The 19,220-nt window shown below is 46.5% G+C and overlaps 1 protein-coding gene across 1 annotated transcript in view; it reads right to left on the minus strand.

The window, feature by feature from the left end:
• The window catches only part of RBM19 (RNA binding motif protein 19), a 95,839-nt gene that overhangs the window by 32,610 nt on the left and 44,009 nt on the right, over window positions 1-19,220 (minus strand). Inside the window, exon 22 of the mRNA XM_063315875.1 lies at window positions 6,645-6,750. Within this exon, the coding sequence (XP_063171945.1) occupies window positions 6,645-6,750 (106 nt within the window). The remainder of the gene's footprint in view (window positions 1-6,644; window positions 6,751-19,220) is intronic.

Raw genomic sequence — 19,220 nt, forward strand, 5'->3', positions numbered from 1 at the left:
CATGGCTAGGACAGCAAGTGGGCCCTAGTAGGCGAACACAGGGAGGCTCTGGTGGACCTCTACGGACCACTAGTGGTTTGTGGATAACATTTTGAGAATCCCTGTCAAAGATTATGATCACGAGGTAATGTTGAGTTGGGCAGCCTGATAGATTAGTAGCAACCAGTAGCCATATCTGCTATGACAGCTCCATCAGGTTCTCTATCATTTGTTAGTAATGCTTCAGATGAGGAGAAGTGATGAAAATGTGTTTGGGACCCATGTGCTCAGGACCCTGGAGAAACGCCCTATATATCTATAACTGGTTCAAATTCAGGTTCAGGACCTTGGAGAGCAACCCAACAGCTAAGATCACAAGACAAGTTACCCAGAATGTGCAGATCGGCTCTGATCAGACTGAGTCAACTGTTTGAATCAGTATCATTGATTAAACACACACACACACACACACACACAAAACCTGAGTCAATTCAGTTTTTCTAAACGTGGTTGGGACAAAGATGGGATTCAGAAGCATTCACTCTGGAAAGTTAAACCCCAGCAGAGCCTTATAAATTACTTTGGCAGTGATCTCCTTCTGCTACATTTTAATGGCAACACAAAATCAACAGAGATCCTAAAACTGCCACCTAGTGGTTGGCAGTGGGCTGGTGCAATTGTGCAACCTTGTGTAATACGCTCCTGACAACTGCAGGCTTCGCTGTCATGAATAACTACAACAGCCACAGCCTCGGGAGCCCAGGAAAATTATCTGTTCCAGCAAGTATTATGAGTTGGTAATAAAGCCATTTATGTATAAACGCAGTGTTTACCAACCAGGAGTCACTGGTGTGGATTAGGAGAGTGCAAAACATTTTAAATTTCAAATCTAAAACACCCTATTTTGGGAGTGAAACATTTCAAATGTTCTGAGCCAAAACAGCATGTTTCGAACTGGAAACAGCTGTCTTGATTTTGGAACGTTCTCAAAAAGATCAGGATGAGACATTTCCAATATGAGGTGGTTCAAATGTGATACGTTTTGGTAATCTGAGACCACTACTTCAGAGCCTGCTGGCCTTCAAAAAAGGCACACACCAAGCACAACATTTCAGAACTGTTGAAATCTCACAAGATTTGGGGCCAGATTGTCAAGATCTTGCAGAATTTAAGTAGTATCTTCTGGGTTGAGGGCCCAAGCCTTTGTACAAATGGATCTGCGGGCCATGTTCACAGCATGAGAGCTTATGGTGCGCACACCTGCAAAATGGCTGCCATAGATGAAGGATGCCATTGTAGGTATGGCCAATAACAACATACATATTTACTCAGTGTATCAATACCCATCGACCCACCCCATCCGGTCATGCAGGGAGGGCATGTTACGGGCTCCATCTATAAAAGAATTCCATCCAGCGGGGTCTCGGAAGCGGGCCTTCTCTGCAGTGGCTCCCGCCCTTTGGAACATCCTTCCCCCAGAGGTGAGACAGGCCCCCTCGCTCCTGGACTTCCGCAAAAGATTAAAGACCAGGTTTTGTAGGCGGGCTTGGAACGGGAGGGCGAATAATTACACCTGGGGATGGCTAGCGCCATGAAGTGATTCGGAGGGGCCTACTACACCCAGGGACTGATTAATATCTTTTCGCCATGTAGATTTTATCATATTTATATTTTTATTGTATTTTGTAATGTAATGGTTTTATATTTTGATCCTGTTCTATTGTAAGCCGCCCAGAGTCCCCCCATAGGGGAGAGATGGGCGGTGAATAAATTTATTAAATAAATAAGTAAACAAATAAATAAATAAATAAATACCCATGCTGTACTAACTCTTTTTATCTCAATTATCTTTTCACCTATCAGAGCAATGCACTTTCTTATAATGTTGCCAATTCTGTTTGGTAACCAGCAACATTCGGCAGGACTTCCCTAGGAACAGTTTGATTTGGTTAAACTTGCTCAAAGTTTAGTAATAATTCTGTCAACCCTCTTCTGTATCTGTTCTGAGCTTCCAATGACCTCTTAACAGAAACCCTAATGCTACTGGCCTCAGCATTCAAATGGGTCCACCTGAATTAATAAGGTTTGACCTGGGCTGGACGTGTTTGGCTGATCTTTCTCTATTCCATATTGCTTTTATGTTTTCATCCTTTTTTGTATTTCAATGCTTTATGTTATTTAAAGCTGATGAATGACTGAAGTGAAGAACTTTGTTACTCAGTGTGAGATTTTTCTCCAACACTTTTTTTTACAGGCTCCCGGGAAGTTTTCTACTATCTGGTTTTGTTTAAATTTTCTTGCATGATGGAGGAGGAGGGGGAGATAGAAAAAGAGGAGGAGGAAGAAGAGAAGGAGAAGGAAGAGGAGGAGGAGGAGGAGGGAGGGAGGGAGGGAGGGAGGACAATCTTGAAAATAAAATTGAGGATTGAGATTGGTGTTTTCCAGAAGACTAGCTTCCCTTTCTTTTCTAATCAAAACAATCCTTAGAATTTAAAAGACAGGAAGAAAAATAACCCAGCTGTCAACAAGGGTTCACAAGGATGTGGATGCCCAAAGTATCATACTGGGAACACCAGGTCGAAACTGCCAAAAGCTCAAGCATTTTTCTCCATTCCCTCATTTCCACTTTGCTTTCCCAATTGCAACTGAATGCTCTGTTTTTTTACTGAGCAACCTGAGGCGAGGAATGAGGATTTCATTTTGGTTTTTGGGGTGCGGGGCACATAGAGAGTTGCCCCTGAACATTCTGGGTTTTTTTTTTCCCAACACACTTTGTGTTCTTGCAAAGATCAGGCTCCTTCTGATAAGCCAGAACCTCACTTCTGTTCTGCAGTGACCATGTTCTAGATCTTCATCTAGATCTGCATCTTGCTAATATTACTGCTGACAGCAGTAATACAGAATCCTTACAAAACGCTGAAGGTACCAGTTGCTTGGATATAATAACGTGTGAGTGACAATAAATGAAACTGGCATGATTGGGTCTGGGGGTCCCCAAGGCAGGGCTTCAGTTTCACCAGCCCCAAGTTTACCTTCAAGGGGATATAGATGTATTGCAATTAGTGCTGAGCAGACACCTCCCTGCGTTTTTTTCCCCTACTGGCTTGTGTTCACTTGGACAAAAGAGAACATGCTCTAGAAATTCTTTCAATGGAGAAGGGAGTATCAGAAACACTGTCCTGGCTGGAGGTGGTGTTTTAGCACCTATTTAGTTCTGAGATAGCCACGGTATGCGTGTGTTAGCGTTCTGCCTTTCATTGTGCAAAAACCTCTCCAGCAGTCTACGGCTTCCCCCATTCCCACCTAACGGCCCTGCTGCCTCCCTGGCTTCTCCCCTTCCCATTCTGTCCCAAGGGCAGACATCAGGAGGGAGCTCCTCCCAAGGAGCTCTATCAAGTTGTAAAGCATAAGCAGCCAGGGAGGTTTCAGAGGGATGGAAAGGCAACTGGGTAACTGCACATCCTCTCTCCCAGAGGACGCATCAGGAGGGAACCCCTTTCTCTTCTGGAGAAATGCAGAGAAATCGTTCCTCCCTTTCACCCCTTTCTCTGTCCAAAACTGTGGCAGAAACTGAACGGTCCTTTGTGCCTAGGTTCCCTCAAAAATAAATAACTAAAGAGTGAAGTGGCCATAAACACGAGTGTGCAAACGACCCATACTTCACAGATCACCCCCAGGAGCCTCGCCAGCATGACCAGGCGGGCTGACACACAGATGCAAGCTGGGCGGGCACCGTCTGGGTTCTAGCATGATGGACGCCATAGATCAAGGAAGGAGGCCTCCGAGGTCACCTCCCAGGGCGTCCTCCCAGCTCACCAGATCTAAATGCTTGTAATTTGGCGGATGGGGCTACTCTGTCTCCTAGTTCCCTGTTGCCCTATTAAATGCTCAGCCCGGAGAGCCCGGAGGGAGAAAACCATTAGTGAGATACAAAGAGCCGACAGCATTAGGCTGTTGATAGATTTCTCATTCTTCCCCCCAAAACAAAGGCTGATTAGAGCAGAGGGCACTGCCAGTGATGGCAGCTGAGCTTCTCCTGCCAGAAGGAGAAGTTTCATTCCTAATGGGACATATCTTGTTTGGAAGAACAGTTGACTTTTTAATGCCCTCCCGCGCACCACACACCACAGGAACAGTTGCAGAAAGGGAGACAACAGACATTACAACAGACTAACCACAGTTTCTTCTATGCAGTTAATTTGAATAGGAGCTACACACAAAAACATCTAAAGAAACAGTTAAGTTCTGTGCCTTGGCGTCTTTCTGTTCTCCACTGTGAGCCTGGATGAGAAAAACATTCCAACTTTTTTTTTCACATACGCTACTATATTACACATACGTTTTTTTTCTTCCCTTTTTAGTATTTCGGTATCTGTATTTGAGCCTAACTGAGGTCTGTAGGATTTGCCAGACTCTCTCAAGGGGTCCTCGGCACAAAAAAATATTAAGAATCCCAGGATTCGAGGGCTCCCAATTTATCATCTTGATGAAGTCCCGAACTAGAGAAAACAGATCTATCGGATACATGGCGCCATGCGGCGGATTGTGAAACGCAGTTTGCTGAACAAGCCACAACTGAATGGGTTCGCACAAGACACAGTAAGCTACAAAGTTATGGCTTTAAAAATCACAGTGGTTGATTTGACTAACACACAGGGCCAAAGCAAAGCAAACCATGGTTTAATCGTATGTGAATACAACCTGCAGGCTTGATGCTTTTACATCACATAATCACAACCTGGTTACAGACAACACCTTTCATCTATGGCCAATGCTGCTCTTTGAAACATTTCATCCTAGGTATGCGGGTGCTGAGACGTCAGACACAGCACCCTTTGGTTTTCCTAAGAAGCCAGACACATTTTGCTTTAAGATTTCCATTCTGTTAAGTCACTGTAATAAAAATATGGCTTCTGTGATAAACAGCTTCCTTCTGGGATCCCGGAAACATGTCTGAAGTGCTGTCTGATGCTTTCAAAATTCCTTTCCCCTGTATGGTCTAATTATACTGAAGGGAAGGCTAGTTTAAAAATGGGTCATCTTGGATTTGCTAAGAATATGCTAGGAATATGGTAAAGTATGCAGATGAGACTTTGTCACTCCCTGTACTTCCTTTTGTCAAGGGTTATATCAGATTTAGGACTGTCTTCCTTCGGGGGAAATACTAGTATAGGATATTTCATGCATGTAAGCACACATGCACACACACACACACACACACACAGATAAACAGAGGCTGGGTTTATACAACAAGGTCAGTAAAAGACCAAGAACTATACTAACACAGTTTGCTATCTTGGTTAGTTGTAGTTCTGGTTAGGTTTTTTGGGGGGGAACTTGCACACAACTGGCCCATTTAGTTAGTTCAGGGTGTCTGCAGATTGTCAAAAAGGTCAGGATGCCAACCACAATGGTTTGATTGAAGCTCTGCCTGTTCTTTCAGGCCACTGGATGTGCGATGTGCATAAAAATGGGCAGAGGGTTGATGGCACCATGGTGGGTGCCATCTTGATTTTTCTGACTACACCTTGTGGACATCCCAGGTCAGTTTACAGTTCAGGCATTGTGCAAGTTGAGAAAATGGGTTCATTTCAGGAATCAAGTGGAAGGCACTGTACAGAAACAGCAGTTGTTTCAAGATGTGGAAAAGATAAATACAGAGGACCATTACATATGAATCAACTCCCTCTGTACATTTAAACCAGTCTTTTCTAACCTTTTGACCCTGGAGGAACCCTTGAAGTATTTTTCAGGCCTCGGGGAACCCCTGTGCAGCCAGGCTCAAATATAGCCCAGAAGTTACAAAATTATTATATTTGTTTCACATGTAGGCCTGTATACATGCATTTTCTTAAACTAAAAATAATGAAACTTACTTTTTAATGTGAAGTTGCCCGAATTAGAAATGATTTTTTAAATAAATTGTGATCTCCCAGGGAACCCCTAGGGACCTCTCGCGGAACCCGAGGGTGCCACAAAACCCTGGTTGAGAGACCCCGATTTAAACAGTAATGCTTGATGAAGGCAAGGGGTTTGTTTATGCATGAATGTGCACTGGTACACCAGGGTGTGCATTTCTGAGAATCCCCCTCCTGGCTTGGAGCAAGTCATTAGTTCACCAGCTGACTTTTGCCCTCCCCCTCAAAAATAAAGACTAAGTAAGAGATAAAATCCCAAATATGAAAGTAGCCATCAAAATGGGTTTAAGACTAGAAAGAGGGAAAAAAAGAAAAAGACCAGCGCCCCCTAATGGCTGAAACATACAACTGAACATCTCAAGAAACCTCAAACAGTGCCAGAACCCACCAGTCACGTCCGGTTGATACTCCCAACAATTCTGGAAGCTGCCTTTTGCCATGTTTGAAGGGCATTCAGTTGGCAGAGATTCCAATCTCTTTCCCAACAGAATCAAAAGCCAAACACAGACTGGAGGCTTGGATACGATCTTTGCATCTCACTGGGCTTAGCATGTCCCCTAGCAAAGTAGAACAAGCAGGAGCGGGGTCACTCTCCCCTTCCTGCAAGAAAGAATCTGCTTTGTTTTCCAGAGTGAACGGGTGCAACCACCAACATATGGGAGCCTTCCTCCGCTGGAGGAAGTCCATTGGAATATCCCCCCCCCCCGATGTAAAAGAGGAGGGATGCGTGTGGAGGGGCTCGCTCACCTTGGCATCCTGCTTCGTCAGGAAATCCACAAACCCAAAACCACGATGTGCCCCAGTTCCAAACATCTTCTTTGGCAGGCGGACCGTCTTCAGCTCTCCAAAGGTGCTGAGACAGGAAGAGAAGAAGAGAGGGAGAGATGAGCTTCGCTGTGGAAGGCCAACGCTGGAAAGGAGGGGCATCTTCTCCATGGAACTGTAATGAACCCAGGACAAATTTTGCGTTTGCACAACTGATCACTGAATTAACTAATTCTTCTATGCTTGCACAATACACTGAACCTTCAACTAATTAAACGTGCCCTAACTGTGCCAGTTACATTCCAGGAAGACAGGAGCAAAGTTCTTCCCTGGAACTTTCTAACTCAGGATTGCTGCTGAATTCTGTTTTCTTTGGCTTTGAGAAGAAGGGCATCTGTATCCAAGGAAGAATACATTCGTGGGGATTTCTCAAGAGGTAGAAATAGGGGACGTGGCGGCGCTGCGGGTTAAACGGCTGAGCTGCTGAGCTTGCCGATCGGAAGGTCGGCGGTTCGAATCCGCGTGACGGGGTGAGCTCCTGTTGCGAGTCCCAGCTCCTGCCAACCTAGCAGTTCGAAAACATGCCAATGTGAGTAGATTAATAGGCACCACTTCGGCAGGCAGGTAACGGCGTTCCGTGTAGTCATGCCGGCCACATGACCACGGAGGAAGTGTCTTCGGACAAACGGCGGCTCTTCGGCTTTGAAACGGAGATGAGCACCGCCCCCTAGAGTCGGACACGACTGGACTTAATGTCAAGGGAAACCTTTACCTTAGAAATGGTTACCTGCTCGTTCTAAGTAGGTCATCACCCTTCTGTAACTTGTTCAGATTTTGTTTGAAAGGATATGAAATTTGGCACTGGTATGGCTTTGCGATTAGCTCCCTGTCTGCTGGAAGGATGTACGTGTTTTATATAAGCAAAATAATACATGTTTCTGGTACAAATTCTTCCTTCTGGTAGAAAGACGCAAGGCCTCTTGATTCTTCCAATGCTAAAGATTCTGGTTGATTCCAGACTCATGCTATGCACTGAGGATGTGGCCAAGGAAGAGAATTACACACACACACACACACACACACAAAAGGCCATAATTCAGCCTAGCCCTGCCCCACCCTGCCCCGCCCCCACCCTCATCACCAGCTGAGATTGGGTAAGATCCTTGATGGATTCTCAATGTTCTATTAATTCACAAGTTTTCCTCATGGTTGGTTAATTCCAAATAGGCCAGATCCCATACAAAGTCAAAATACCATGGATACCTTGCAACAAACCAGGATTACTTTTAGTCTTCGTTTATTGGACAAACCATAGCTCGGTTGACCCATAAATGCTGGATTCATGCAACACACACTTCCAAAACCCAACCTCATTCTGATTTTGAGCAATGCATGAAAGCAGCTAGCCCATGCTTTGAGTTTTTACAATATACTCTTCCCAGCTTAACAAAGACACAACGGCTAGGTTCACATCACAGGCTATGCCTGAAGTCAACTATATTATGGCTTACCATAATGGTTTGGTTCACATGTTGCCAAGGTAACAGTTAGGTTCCCATAACATGTTAAACCACAAACAACACCAGTCTACTTGAGCCTATCCTAGAGCTTTTGAGCAGCAACCACAGAATCTCGGAAGCTTGTTGTGAATGGAGGGCTGAAAATCAAGTCTCCACTGAAAGGGTCTCAACTTCCTCATAATAGCATGATAAAATTATTAATAAAAAGTTATGGGGCAGCCAAGGAGGTGACCGCCACCACCAATGATTTTTATTTCTATTGCTACTTCTGACAAAACACCTAACGTTACGTTGGCTTTGTAGTTGAATGCCACAGCTCCGTTAGCATTTTGCGATGTTGGCACCCTGCCCAGTGCACTTGGGCACTCCATTTTAATCAGCACAGGCTGATCGCAAGGGCTTACTGGCCATTCTCTCTGGATAGCACCATGCGTTTCTGAATCCCGTTCATCAGTAAACTAAGCCCCACTTCCACTTCCCCACAATAAAGAATATAGTCAAAGGCTTTCAGTGTGGGAGCTAAACCCTTGGGAGACTGGGTTGGAGTTCCAGATCATGTCATTTGAGACACACAACAAAACAAAAATGCTGGGTTCATACTGCATGCACAGCCCCAACAGATCTTCTTAAGGCTGAGCGGAGGAAGTGATGGGTTCCCACCACAGATGGATCAGACTACCCAACCCTGTATCAGCCTAGACCACCACAGTGTGCAAATCCAGCTAGCGTGCAACCCTTCCTTCTAAAACCCAGTGTTGTCTAGCCACGTTGACCTTACTGGGTGTGGACACATGGGCTGTAACCCAGCACGTTGGAAGAACATGCCACCCAGGATTCCTGATCTTTGGGGTTGAATTGGAGCCCAAGGGTGAGGTCCAGGCTCCAAACAAAGAAACGTATTGTATTCATCTTGCTTTGTATGTCGACATACACTCGCGTGCAATATATATAGGAGGGGGAACCGACTCAATTCCCCCTGCCCCCCCCCCAAATTCCACAGCAAAGCAGCTGCTTCCCCTGCCGCCAAAAGTCAACGTCAGATCCATTTATCAACACCAATGTGCAAATTGGAGACCATGAATATTTGATGCGCACTCCGACCGATGAGGTGTGCTATTTTATCCGATATCCTCCACACGCAAAGCACGGGGCCGGGGAAGCCGGTGGGCCGGAGCACGCACACCCGGGAATAAACATGGTAAAGTGTTGTAAACGCTCTCGTGAAACGATAGAAGCTAAATCCAAGGAGTTAACCCTCTGCGCCGGCGGCATGACTAAGCATCCATCTGCTGAATTTCGCCGGGCTGTGCGGTGCGTGAGTGGAACATGATGAAGCCTCGACATGAATCCACACGTCTGTCTCCTCGGAGTTCCTCCCTCGCCCCCTCCGCATGGCCTCCATCTCGCCTTTCCCCGAGATGGCATTACCAGACACAGAAACACAAAACAAAGTAAAGCAGACGAGCCAACAGGGCCGTCTCGGAAGATCAGCGGGCCAGAGCCGAAACCAGCTGGAGTCTTGCGTGCAATCTTCAAGGAAGTGGAGGGAGAGGGAATAAACAAAAACGCAGTGGGCTTGCTTGTTAAAAAACCCATCCCAGTCCCAGTTAGGGGCCCGTGATCCTCTGCCCCATGCTTTCCCCGTCTTCTCGACTTTCTATCGGCATCAAGGGCGCCTGAAAGATGCAGCGGGGCTCAGCCGTGCAAGCACAAATCTCAGTGTCACACGGGCTGACGGGAATCCGTGCATCTCCCAAAGGAGAAAGACCATTCTGATATTAATAGCTAGATTTTTCTACTCCCCCTGGCATGAAAGAGCCATTCTTTTCTTCTTCTTGCACAAGCTTTTGGAGTGACCCTGATGCCCGGCAAAGCCATTTGGGCTCCGCAAAGCCATCTGGGTTCCTGATAAAATCTGATCTGCAAACTGTTCATCCCTCTGTCTAAGAGCGGGATCCGGCAGGTGTCCAGTCCAAACGTCTCTCTCCTCTGCTTTCTTTCCTGCCTACCTGCATTTTTAATTCCCTGCTCCCAAATTTTTCTTGGAGGCTCAACATCTTAGCAACTCCTTAGCGAGCCCCTTACTGACCTAGTAAAATCTTGCTTTTAGACAGATCTTTTGGAAGTCAGTCACAAAAGCATGCAATGCATACAGGCAGTCCTCGACTTACGACCATTTAATGACCGTTTGAAGTTACAATGGTGCTGAAAAAACTGACCTATGACCAGTCTTCATACTTATGACTGTTGCAGCGTCCCTGTGGTTACGTGATCAAAATTCAGGCACTTGGCAACTCGTGTGTATTTACAACAGTTGTACCTACTCTTCCTCCTCCTCCTCCTCCTTACAGTTCAGTGAATTAGGGAGGCATCTGCCTGAGCTACTTTTGACTATTAACTTGTTTCCCAGAGCTTAAAAATGTTACAGCCCCCTTTGCCTAGGTACAGTTCTTGCATACTTCCTTCAATGTCACCTTCCTTATTCTCTACAGCTGCACCTTCTTGAACAACGTCGACATGGAGTGGCAAACATATCTGCCAACAAAGACTGAGCAATGGGGCTTCACCTTCTCTCTGGCACTTCCTAGTGAACAACTTCTTTGACTGTGCTCTTACTTGCGTAAACATTTTTTAAAATATTTTTTATCCCTTTATTATTTTCATAAGTAACTCAAGGCGGCGAACATACCTAATACTCCTTCCTCCTCCTATTTTCCCCATAACAACCCTGTGAGGTGGGTTGGGCTGAGAGAGAGGGATTGGCCCACTGTCACCCGGCCGGCTTTCATGCCTAAGGCGGGACTAGAACTCTCATACTACGCCTGATTGGTTCTTGGGCTGAGAGAGAGCGACTGGCCCAAGGGCACCCAGCCGGCTTTCATGCCTAAGGCGGGACTAGAACTCTCCTACTACGCCTGATTGGCTCTTGGGCTGAGAGAGAGCGACTGGCCCAAGGGCACCCAGCCAGCTTTCATGCCTAAGGCGGGACTAGAACTCTCCTACTATGCCTGATTGGTTCTTGGGGTGAGAGAGAGGGACCGGCCCAAGGGCACCCAGCCGGCTTTCATGCCTAAGGTGGGACTAGAACTCTCAGTCACCTGGTTTCTAGCCCAGCACCTTAACCACTACACCAACCTGGCTCTCAGTTTGTTCTTCAATGTGTAAGAAACCTAAAGTGTTAGGAAGGAAGTGTGACTGAAACTCCTTTCCCTGACATTTTAGTTTTCTAGGTGCAGGGAAATTTTGTTATGCACAGAGGCAGAGATGTGGTCGGTATTTTGGACAAGCATGGCATTTTCAAAGTTGTATGACGCCTTTTGTGGTTTCTTTGTTTAATGACCAACATCACTGTGTCCAACATTCCAGCAAAAAGTAGCATTTTCTCACCTCAGCTCTTAGAACTGCTTTGAATGTACTGTTCAAACCTCCTTAAATAGGCTACAGTTCTTTTTTTTTAAATCAAATAATGTAGCCTGATGATTTGTGCAGACTATGGATACCAAGGTGAACTTGCTAATAGGAATTACAGTATAGACAGGAAAAACATCCTGGACAATTTTCCAGATTCCCAATGCTCTGGGAAAACCCCCAAGCTCCTTTTCTGCAACCCCTAGAAATGAATCTATTTTAAATAATTTCAGCTACCGCTCAGTTTAAAAATGGCCCTGTTCTTCCCCCCCGCCCCAGTAATGCCTCTATATCACTATTATATATTTGGCAGTATACAGACACCAAAAAGAAACATTAAAAGATAGTCATTCATGCAAAATGAACTTTTTAAAACCGAAACTTGGGCACACTCCCACTTGTACTGCAAAGAGGAGTGGTTCAAATGCTATGCCTTTAAATGCAGGGATGCACAACTTTTCTGAGCCTAGGGCCACCCCGGGCCTTCCAGAAGCATGCCAAGCAGGGCATGGCACCACGGCAATGCTAGATTTGATTCTATATGCATTCAAACTTAATTACTATGAAACGCGGCGAAGATGATTCATCTCCAGTTCTGGCTGATTAAAAGAGGCTAATTTGCAGATCTCTGGGGACCCACAATTTGGCACTTGCAGTTGAGGGGTGAAATTCTGCCCCGAGTGAATTGTACAGCCCCAGTTGTGCATCTGGTTTAGTGAGACTCGCCTTACAAGTCTAAGTGGAAAGGGGTTTTTAGAGTTCGACCCTGCTTTGGCTCTGGTCATAAAGCTCAGTCCCCTCCCATTTCCTCCCCTTCCACAACAACCCTGTGGAGCAGCCTTTCTCAACCTTTTGACCCCGGAGGAACCCTTGAGATATTTTCCAGGCCTCGGGGAACCCCTGCACAGTCAGGCTCAAAGACAGGCCAGACGTTACAAAATTATTATGTTCGCTTCACGGGTAGGCCTGGATATATGCATGAACAGTGTTCTTCAGCTGAAAATAAAGGATGAAACTTAGCTCTTTCGTGTGAAGTTGCCCGAATTTGAAACAATTTTTTAAGGAAATCGTGATCTCCTGGGGAAGCCCTAGGGACCCCTCGTGGAACCCGAGGGTGCCATGGAACCCCGGTTGAGAAACCTGCTGTGGGGTATGCTGGCTTTAAGCCCCCCAGGCGTTAGGCAAGGGGTCAAGACCACATCTCAGCTGGCCCCCTCTGGGGGACAAGTAAGAAGGGTGCCACCAAACAACCCCCCCCCAAGAATTCCAACAGGCTTCCCCCTCCAGCAGCTGAGCAGCAAGGCGGAGAGAACAATGGGGTAAGTAAGGACTCTTGGACCAGGGAGGGGCAAGACCGCCCCCCCTTCCCCGCTGTGTTGATAATTAGAATCCATAACACAGGCCACAGACATCTCCCAAGCTGCGAAAATGAACGCTTTCATGCCCCCCCACCCGAGCCCGAGCGAGCCTCTAACACCTCTTTTCCAATTACGATATTCACCTTTTAAGGAATGGGGGGTGGCACCAATTACCCTCTCCGGAGTGCAATTGTGCCCTGTCTGTGAAGAATAATTTATGTTTTGATCAACAAGGAGAGTTCTCACATCTCTAATTTGTTGGGGGGCAAGGGGATGGCTTTGCTTGGCGCTTGTCATGGACGTGTGTGTGTGTGTGTGTGTGTGTGTGTGTGTGCGCGCGCGCGCGCCTGCTGGGGGGAGCGGAGGAAGGGTGTCCTGATGGGACCAGGAATAATCCTGTTTTTTCTTGAACAGCCTCAACTGCAGTGGGTGTGAGAGTCCTATTTGTATGCAGATGCGTGTGTGAAAGGAGTAATGGGGCGGGGGGGGGGAGAGGACGCTTAGCTCGAGGAAGAAAGGCCTCCTGCAAACAGGGAAGCCAATGCATGGTTTCCAAGAGGACAGTGGCCTATCAAACTCTTCTCAGATGGCCATCTTCCTGCAAGACACAACTTCGTTTTGTTACACGCCTGTAAGACTTTGCCATCATTTAGGGAGCAAGTAAGTCACGTCCTCTGAATTTACAACGCACTGGATAGTTCTGCCTGGATCGGGCCCTTCTGACTCTTGGATCCTTCCAAAGGACCTAGGACAGCTAATCTATGCGCTGTTCCAAGGAATGCAACCTTCTGGGATTGACGAGTTACTGGCAACAACAACAACTTATTTATTTATTTATTTATTTATTTATTTTAATTTAATTTGTCCCGGCCCATCTCCTCCCACCAGGGGACTCTGGGCGATGTACAATAAAATAATCGATTAAAACAACTAACATACAATATAAATACGATATATAAATGTAGCATTACTCTTAATAAGTAAATATAAAAATTAGAGTAAAAACTAGAATAAGGATAAAGTCCAAGTGGCAGAAGAATCCAATACAGCCCGTATGTGGGAGGAGTGGTCTAAGATACCAGCCATCCCCATGTAGAACTATTCCCCTCTCTGCCCCAAGCGAGGCGGCAGAGCCAAGTCTTCTGGCTCCTCTGGAAGACTAGGAGTGATGGGCCTAACCTCGCCTCTGGGGGCAGCGTGTTCCACAGGGTGGGTGCTGCTGCAGAGAAGGCCCACTTCCTGGACCCCGCCAAATGAAGTTCTCTTATGGACGGGGTCTGTAGCATGCCCTCTCTGCATGATCGGGTGGGGCGGGTCGATGTTATGGGGATGAGACGGTCCCTCTGGCAACCTGGTCCCATGCCATGAAGGGCTTTAAAGGTGATAACCAACACCTTGAATTGGACCCAGAAGCAAATTGGTACCCAATGCAGGTCATGCAGGAGTGGTGTTACACGTGGGGCACCAAAAACAGCCCGCGTGGCTGCACTCTGGATTAGCTGAAGCTTCTGGATACTCTTCAAGGGTAGCCCCATGTAGAGCGCATTGCAATAGTCTATGTGGGAGATGACCAGGGCATAAGTGACTGTTCGGAGGGCCTCCCGATCCAGGAAAGGGTGTAACTGGTGCACTGCAGGTAGCTGCGCAAAGGCTCTCCTGGCCATGGCTGCCACCTGCTCCTTGAGCAGGAGCCGTGAGCCCAGGAGGACCCCAGATTACACACTGGGTCTGTCTGGGGCAGTGCAACCCCATCCAGAACCAGATGAAAATGTCCTGGGTACGGAAGAGTCATTAACCCACAACCACTCCGTCCTACCTGGGTTCAGCCGAAGCCTGGTGTTCCCCATCCAGACCCCCACAGGCCCCAGGCACCGAGAGAGGGCAGTCACAGCATCCCTTACCTCACCCGGGATGGAGATGTACAACTGAGGATCATCAGCATATTGACACCTCACCCCATGGTGACTGATAATCTCACCCAGCGGTTTCACGTAGATGTTGAAAAGGAGTGGAGAGAGAACCACTATTTACACCCAGTCAACCAGATTGCTCTCACCGGATTTGGGACTGTTGGCTACTGGGTCCTTCCTGAGGATCTAAGGCAGGTTATACTGTAATGTATTGAAATATAGGCTCTGTTCCAAGTAATGCTTTCCTACAACTTTCTTTTTCCACATTCACTCCATCTGTTTGAAGATCTTTATATTTCCCTGTTACTTCTTGTTCTTTCTCACTGACCTTTTTATCTCCAGCTGCTGCTGCTGCTGCTATTATTATTATTATTATTGCAATGGAGTAGGCGGGGCAGGCAGAAAATGGATTATTATTATTATTATTATTGCAATGAAGCAGAAGATAGATAGGATCCCAAAACAGATATGGAATTCTTCTGAAAAGAAATTTGGGAAGGGATATTTTCTAGCTTTGCCTTTAAAAAAAAAAGTTGCAATCTTCCTAGACCTTATGCAAAATTTCTATGGCGTCTTCCACCTGAAAACGAGAAGCTGCCCGGCCAATTTTCAGTACCTGCAGAAGCGAAAATCAGGAGTTGGAGGTCTCTTGGGCCTGCTACAATTAGGTTGGGGGCTGCAGGTGACCCCAGCGTGCAACAGACTAGCGGTCCAGATTCAACGCCAGGAACTCATTTGTATTTGGGATCGCAAACACAACTGCACCATTGCCAATCACTTGGAGAGCGTAGCAATACGTTTTCGACTTCCTATTGCCACTTCACTCTTATTTCTCTAATTTCTCCCTCCGTCCCCCAAAGTATAATCACACAACGTACCTAATCAAAGGTTACCCATAATAAAGGTGCTGGGCTTGGGGGTGCGACATAGCTACCTTTTCGGTTTTCACACAACCCCCCCTCCCTTTTCCTTTAGATTTTTTTCCTTTCTTAAGAAAAGGTAACTAACCGGCCATCTTCCTCCATCATCCAAAAAGTTACTAGCCAACTTCCAGGGGATTTGAAACGATAATCCGAAAGTCACAGGTGGCAAATGGGCCATAGGAACACATCTGCTTGGTCTTTCCAGCCTCCCCACTCAGGGTGACACACTGGTGCTCAGGCCAACACGCACAGAGGGGCGCATGGGCTTGTGCATTAAAAAAGAAACACCCCCCACGATGCTGAATGCTTGCTCTCCAGATATTGCTCTTAGGAATGAATCTGATTTGGCGTAAAAGTATTTTCCTCTGCTGTAATGCAGCCTATCAAGCCGCTGATTCTTCCCCAAAGGGGGAAGTCCACTTAACGCCAACGCACGTAAATGGGTGTGCAAGCACCACATGCCCAGAATACCTCCTGCTTCAGACTGAGGCTTATTATCTGTCTTCTTTGCAGATGCCAGTCAAGAGAGTAATTTGATAGCAGTAGCAACAGCAGAAACCAATGAGACCAGATACTAAATCAGTGATTGGATGATTCCCTTTGAACTGTCAACTCAACTCAACTCAACGATTTAAAGATCTGACGAACAGGGGTAGACACAAGAGTGCAGATAAACCTATGAAATTGCAGAATCAATTCAAAGGCACTGCCTGGGGCCCATTTGGGAAGCTGAAGATTTGAGAAAAAACATAGTTGGATCCCATCAAGCAGAAGCTTGGTTTAGCCAACAAGCTTCCGTCATAGACATCCCACGATGTATCAAAGCCTCTTGTGATCATCGTGGTTGAGATACTGGACCAGAGCCCTCACCCCAGACAATTTTGGACAGGTCACATTTTTTCTCAGCTCAACCTACCCCACAGGGCTGTTGCCAAAACCCACCAAGAGAAACTTAACCTCTCCTGGTTACTGCAGGATATAACTCTAAAGATTTATAAATATATAAATTTATAGACACATACAAGTAGTCCTCACTTAACAGCCACAATTGGGACCGGAATTTCCGTTGCTAAGTGATGCGTTCATTAAGCGAATCTGACCCGATTTCATAATGATTTTTGTAGTGGCTGTTAAGTGAACCACATGGTTGTGAAAGCGAATCACATGGTTCCTCATTGATTTTGCTTGCCAGAAGCTGGCTGGGAAGGTCGAAAATGGTGATTATGTGACTGTGGGACACTGCAGCAGTCGTAAATGTGAACCGGTCGCAAAGCACCCAAATTGCGATCACGTGACCATGGGAATGCAGCAATGGTCATAAGTGCAAGGACCAGTCTAAGTCTGGTTTTAGCACCATCATAAATCTGAACCTGTGCAGGTTAAAAAACAGTGGTGGTGGTGGTGGTGGTGGGGAGGCTGTATTTCTCTCTTGGTGTCCTTATCAACTGGACATCACTGTTGACCCATTTTATTCTCAACAGGCCCCTCAGCTGGAATCCTTCCAACTTCCTCCTCTTTTCAACTCATCCCCTCTATCTTGTGCTGCCAGAAGATTGTCCTAATCTCTGGCAAATCGTTTTTTCCCCCCTGCTGCATCCAATAAATGTTCCTGGTACCAAATGTGGTGGGTGTGTTTTATTCTTCAGCGCTGAACGATGCCATGGGTCGAGGAAGTCTCGCTGCTGAAGTGAGAGACGATGTTATGTTGCCTTATCACCTCCCTCCCTTGCAAAGGGCTGACTGGCTTGCTTGCAAGAATCCTGCTATATATACCTTACTCCAGTGTTTCTCAACCTTGGCAGCTTGAAGATGGGTGGACTTCAACTCCCAGAATTCTGGGAGTTGAAGTCCACCCATCTTCAAGTTGCCAAGGTTGAGGAACACTGACTTATTCTGTATCTGCTGGTGTTTGTCCTGTTGTGGAGCCATTGTGGGTCAAGGAATTAAATGTCTTGGGCTAGGAGGAGGAGGAGGAGCAGAACCCACATTCAAATCCTCCCTCAATTATGGAAAGCCGTCAACTGGCTTTGGGCCAAGCGTTTGCTCCCCAGCCCAGCCTCCTTCACAGGACCGGCATTGCAGGCAACGAAACAAAGCTCGCCAACTTTTCTGGAAAACAGGCAGAACAGAAATCTAACACATTTAAAAAAAAAAGTCAGTAAGGAACCACATTTGATCCTGGGTGGGATTTTTCTTTTTTTAAAAAAAAATTCCAATTGCCATCCTTCGTTTGGTGTCTTTACTGGGAGAATGACCGGCTAGTTTATAGGGCTTTGGGTACTGGTAGGATATCCATACAGCAATCATGTCGATTTATAGTTTTATTTATTTATTTATCAAATTTTACGGCTGGCCACCTCACAGATGTGACTCTGGGCAGCGTACAATAAAGCCGACAATTAAAACATCCTTTAAAAACTGTTCAGAACCATCAGAGTTTTAAGGTTGCAAGGAGGGGCATCTGACCTAAAATGGAAGGATGGGAATACAACTATGTTCACAAGCTCTGGGTTGCTCATAGGTACACTTATCTAGGTTCAGGAAAATCCTCTTGTCTTGCATGCACCACAACTTCCCTTTGGCACTAGTGAACACGCTCTCTAACAGGCTTTGCCATCACTCAATGGTTGGTTTTGTGAAAACCAACCATGTTTACGTCATGGATGGAGGGGAGCTGCCCACAAGGATGTGGCCAAGTGTAAACAGTTCAAACCCATCCCTTGCCAAGGGCACACTTGGCACTCTTGCCAAATTGTCCCCTACCTGAATCAGCAAAAAAACAGCCTCCCCCCACCATTTCCCCAAACTCCAGGCCTGGGAACGGAGCCTTGCCTTGGCCCAACCCCGCAAACGTTTCAAGGTTTCCAGGGCGGGCGCAGGAGAGTCTTAAAAACCGGGTGGTGAATCTGAGAAACCACCGTTCTGCTTCTTTTTCACAGAAAGGGAGAAATGAGCTTCTTGCAGACAAAGAAAAGCTTCAGAAGGAGATGACAACCCCCACCCCCCAACAGACAAGTCTGAACAAGAAGGCCCTGACAATCTTCTGTGCCTGGAGCCCATCTCGGGGGGAGGGGAAAAAAATTGCCACAACTCAAGCTATCTTTCGACTGCCACCAAATAGCATTTTCCCCCAAACTACCTTCAGCCAGCTCTGCCTCGCACCGAAAGGATGATTATGGAAGATAATCACTGCGATTTCTCTGCTCTCCAAAGAAAAAGGTTGGGTCAAATAGTTTTTAGCTGGCTGCCCCCCTCCCTTAAAACAGGGGGAGCTAATGAAACATTAGGGGGTGAGCCCCTTGCGTCCCCCCTCTTGCTTCTGACAACTTTGCTACGGCTAATCCCGTTAGAAGAAAATAAGGGGGGGGGCTGTTAATTCAAGCTAACGACATCATTACAAGCACGCTGGCAGCCGGTGCTGGACGTTCGAGAGCCAATT

The sequence above is a fragment of the Candoia aspera genome, chromosome 15 (genome assembly GCF_035149785.1).
Source record: "Candoia aspera isolate rCanAsp1 chromosome 15, rCanAsp1.hap2, whole genome shotgun sequence".
NCBI lineage: Eukaryota > Metazoa > Chordata > Lepidosauria > Squamata > Boidae > Candoia > Candoia aspera.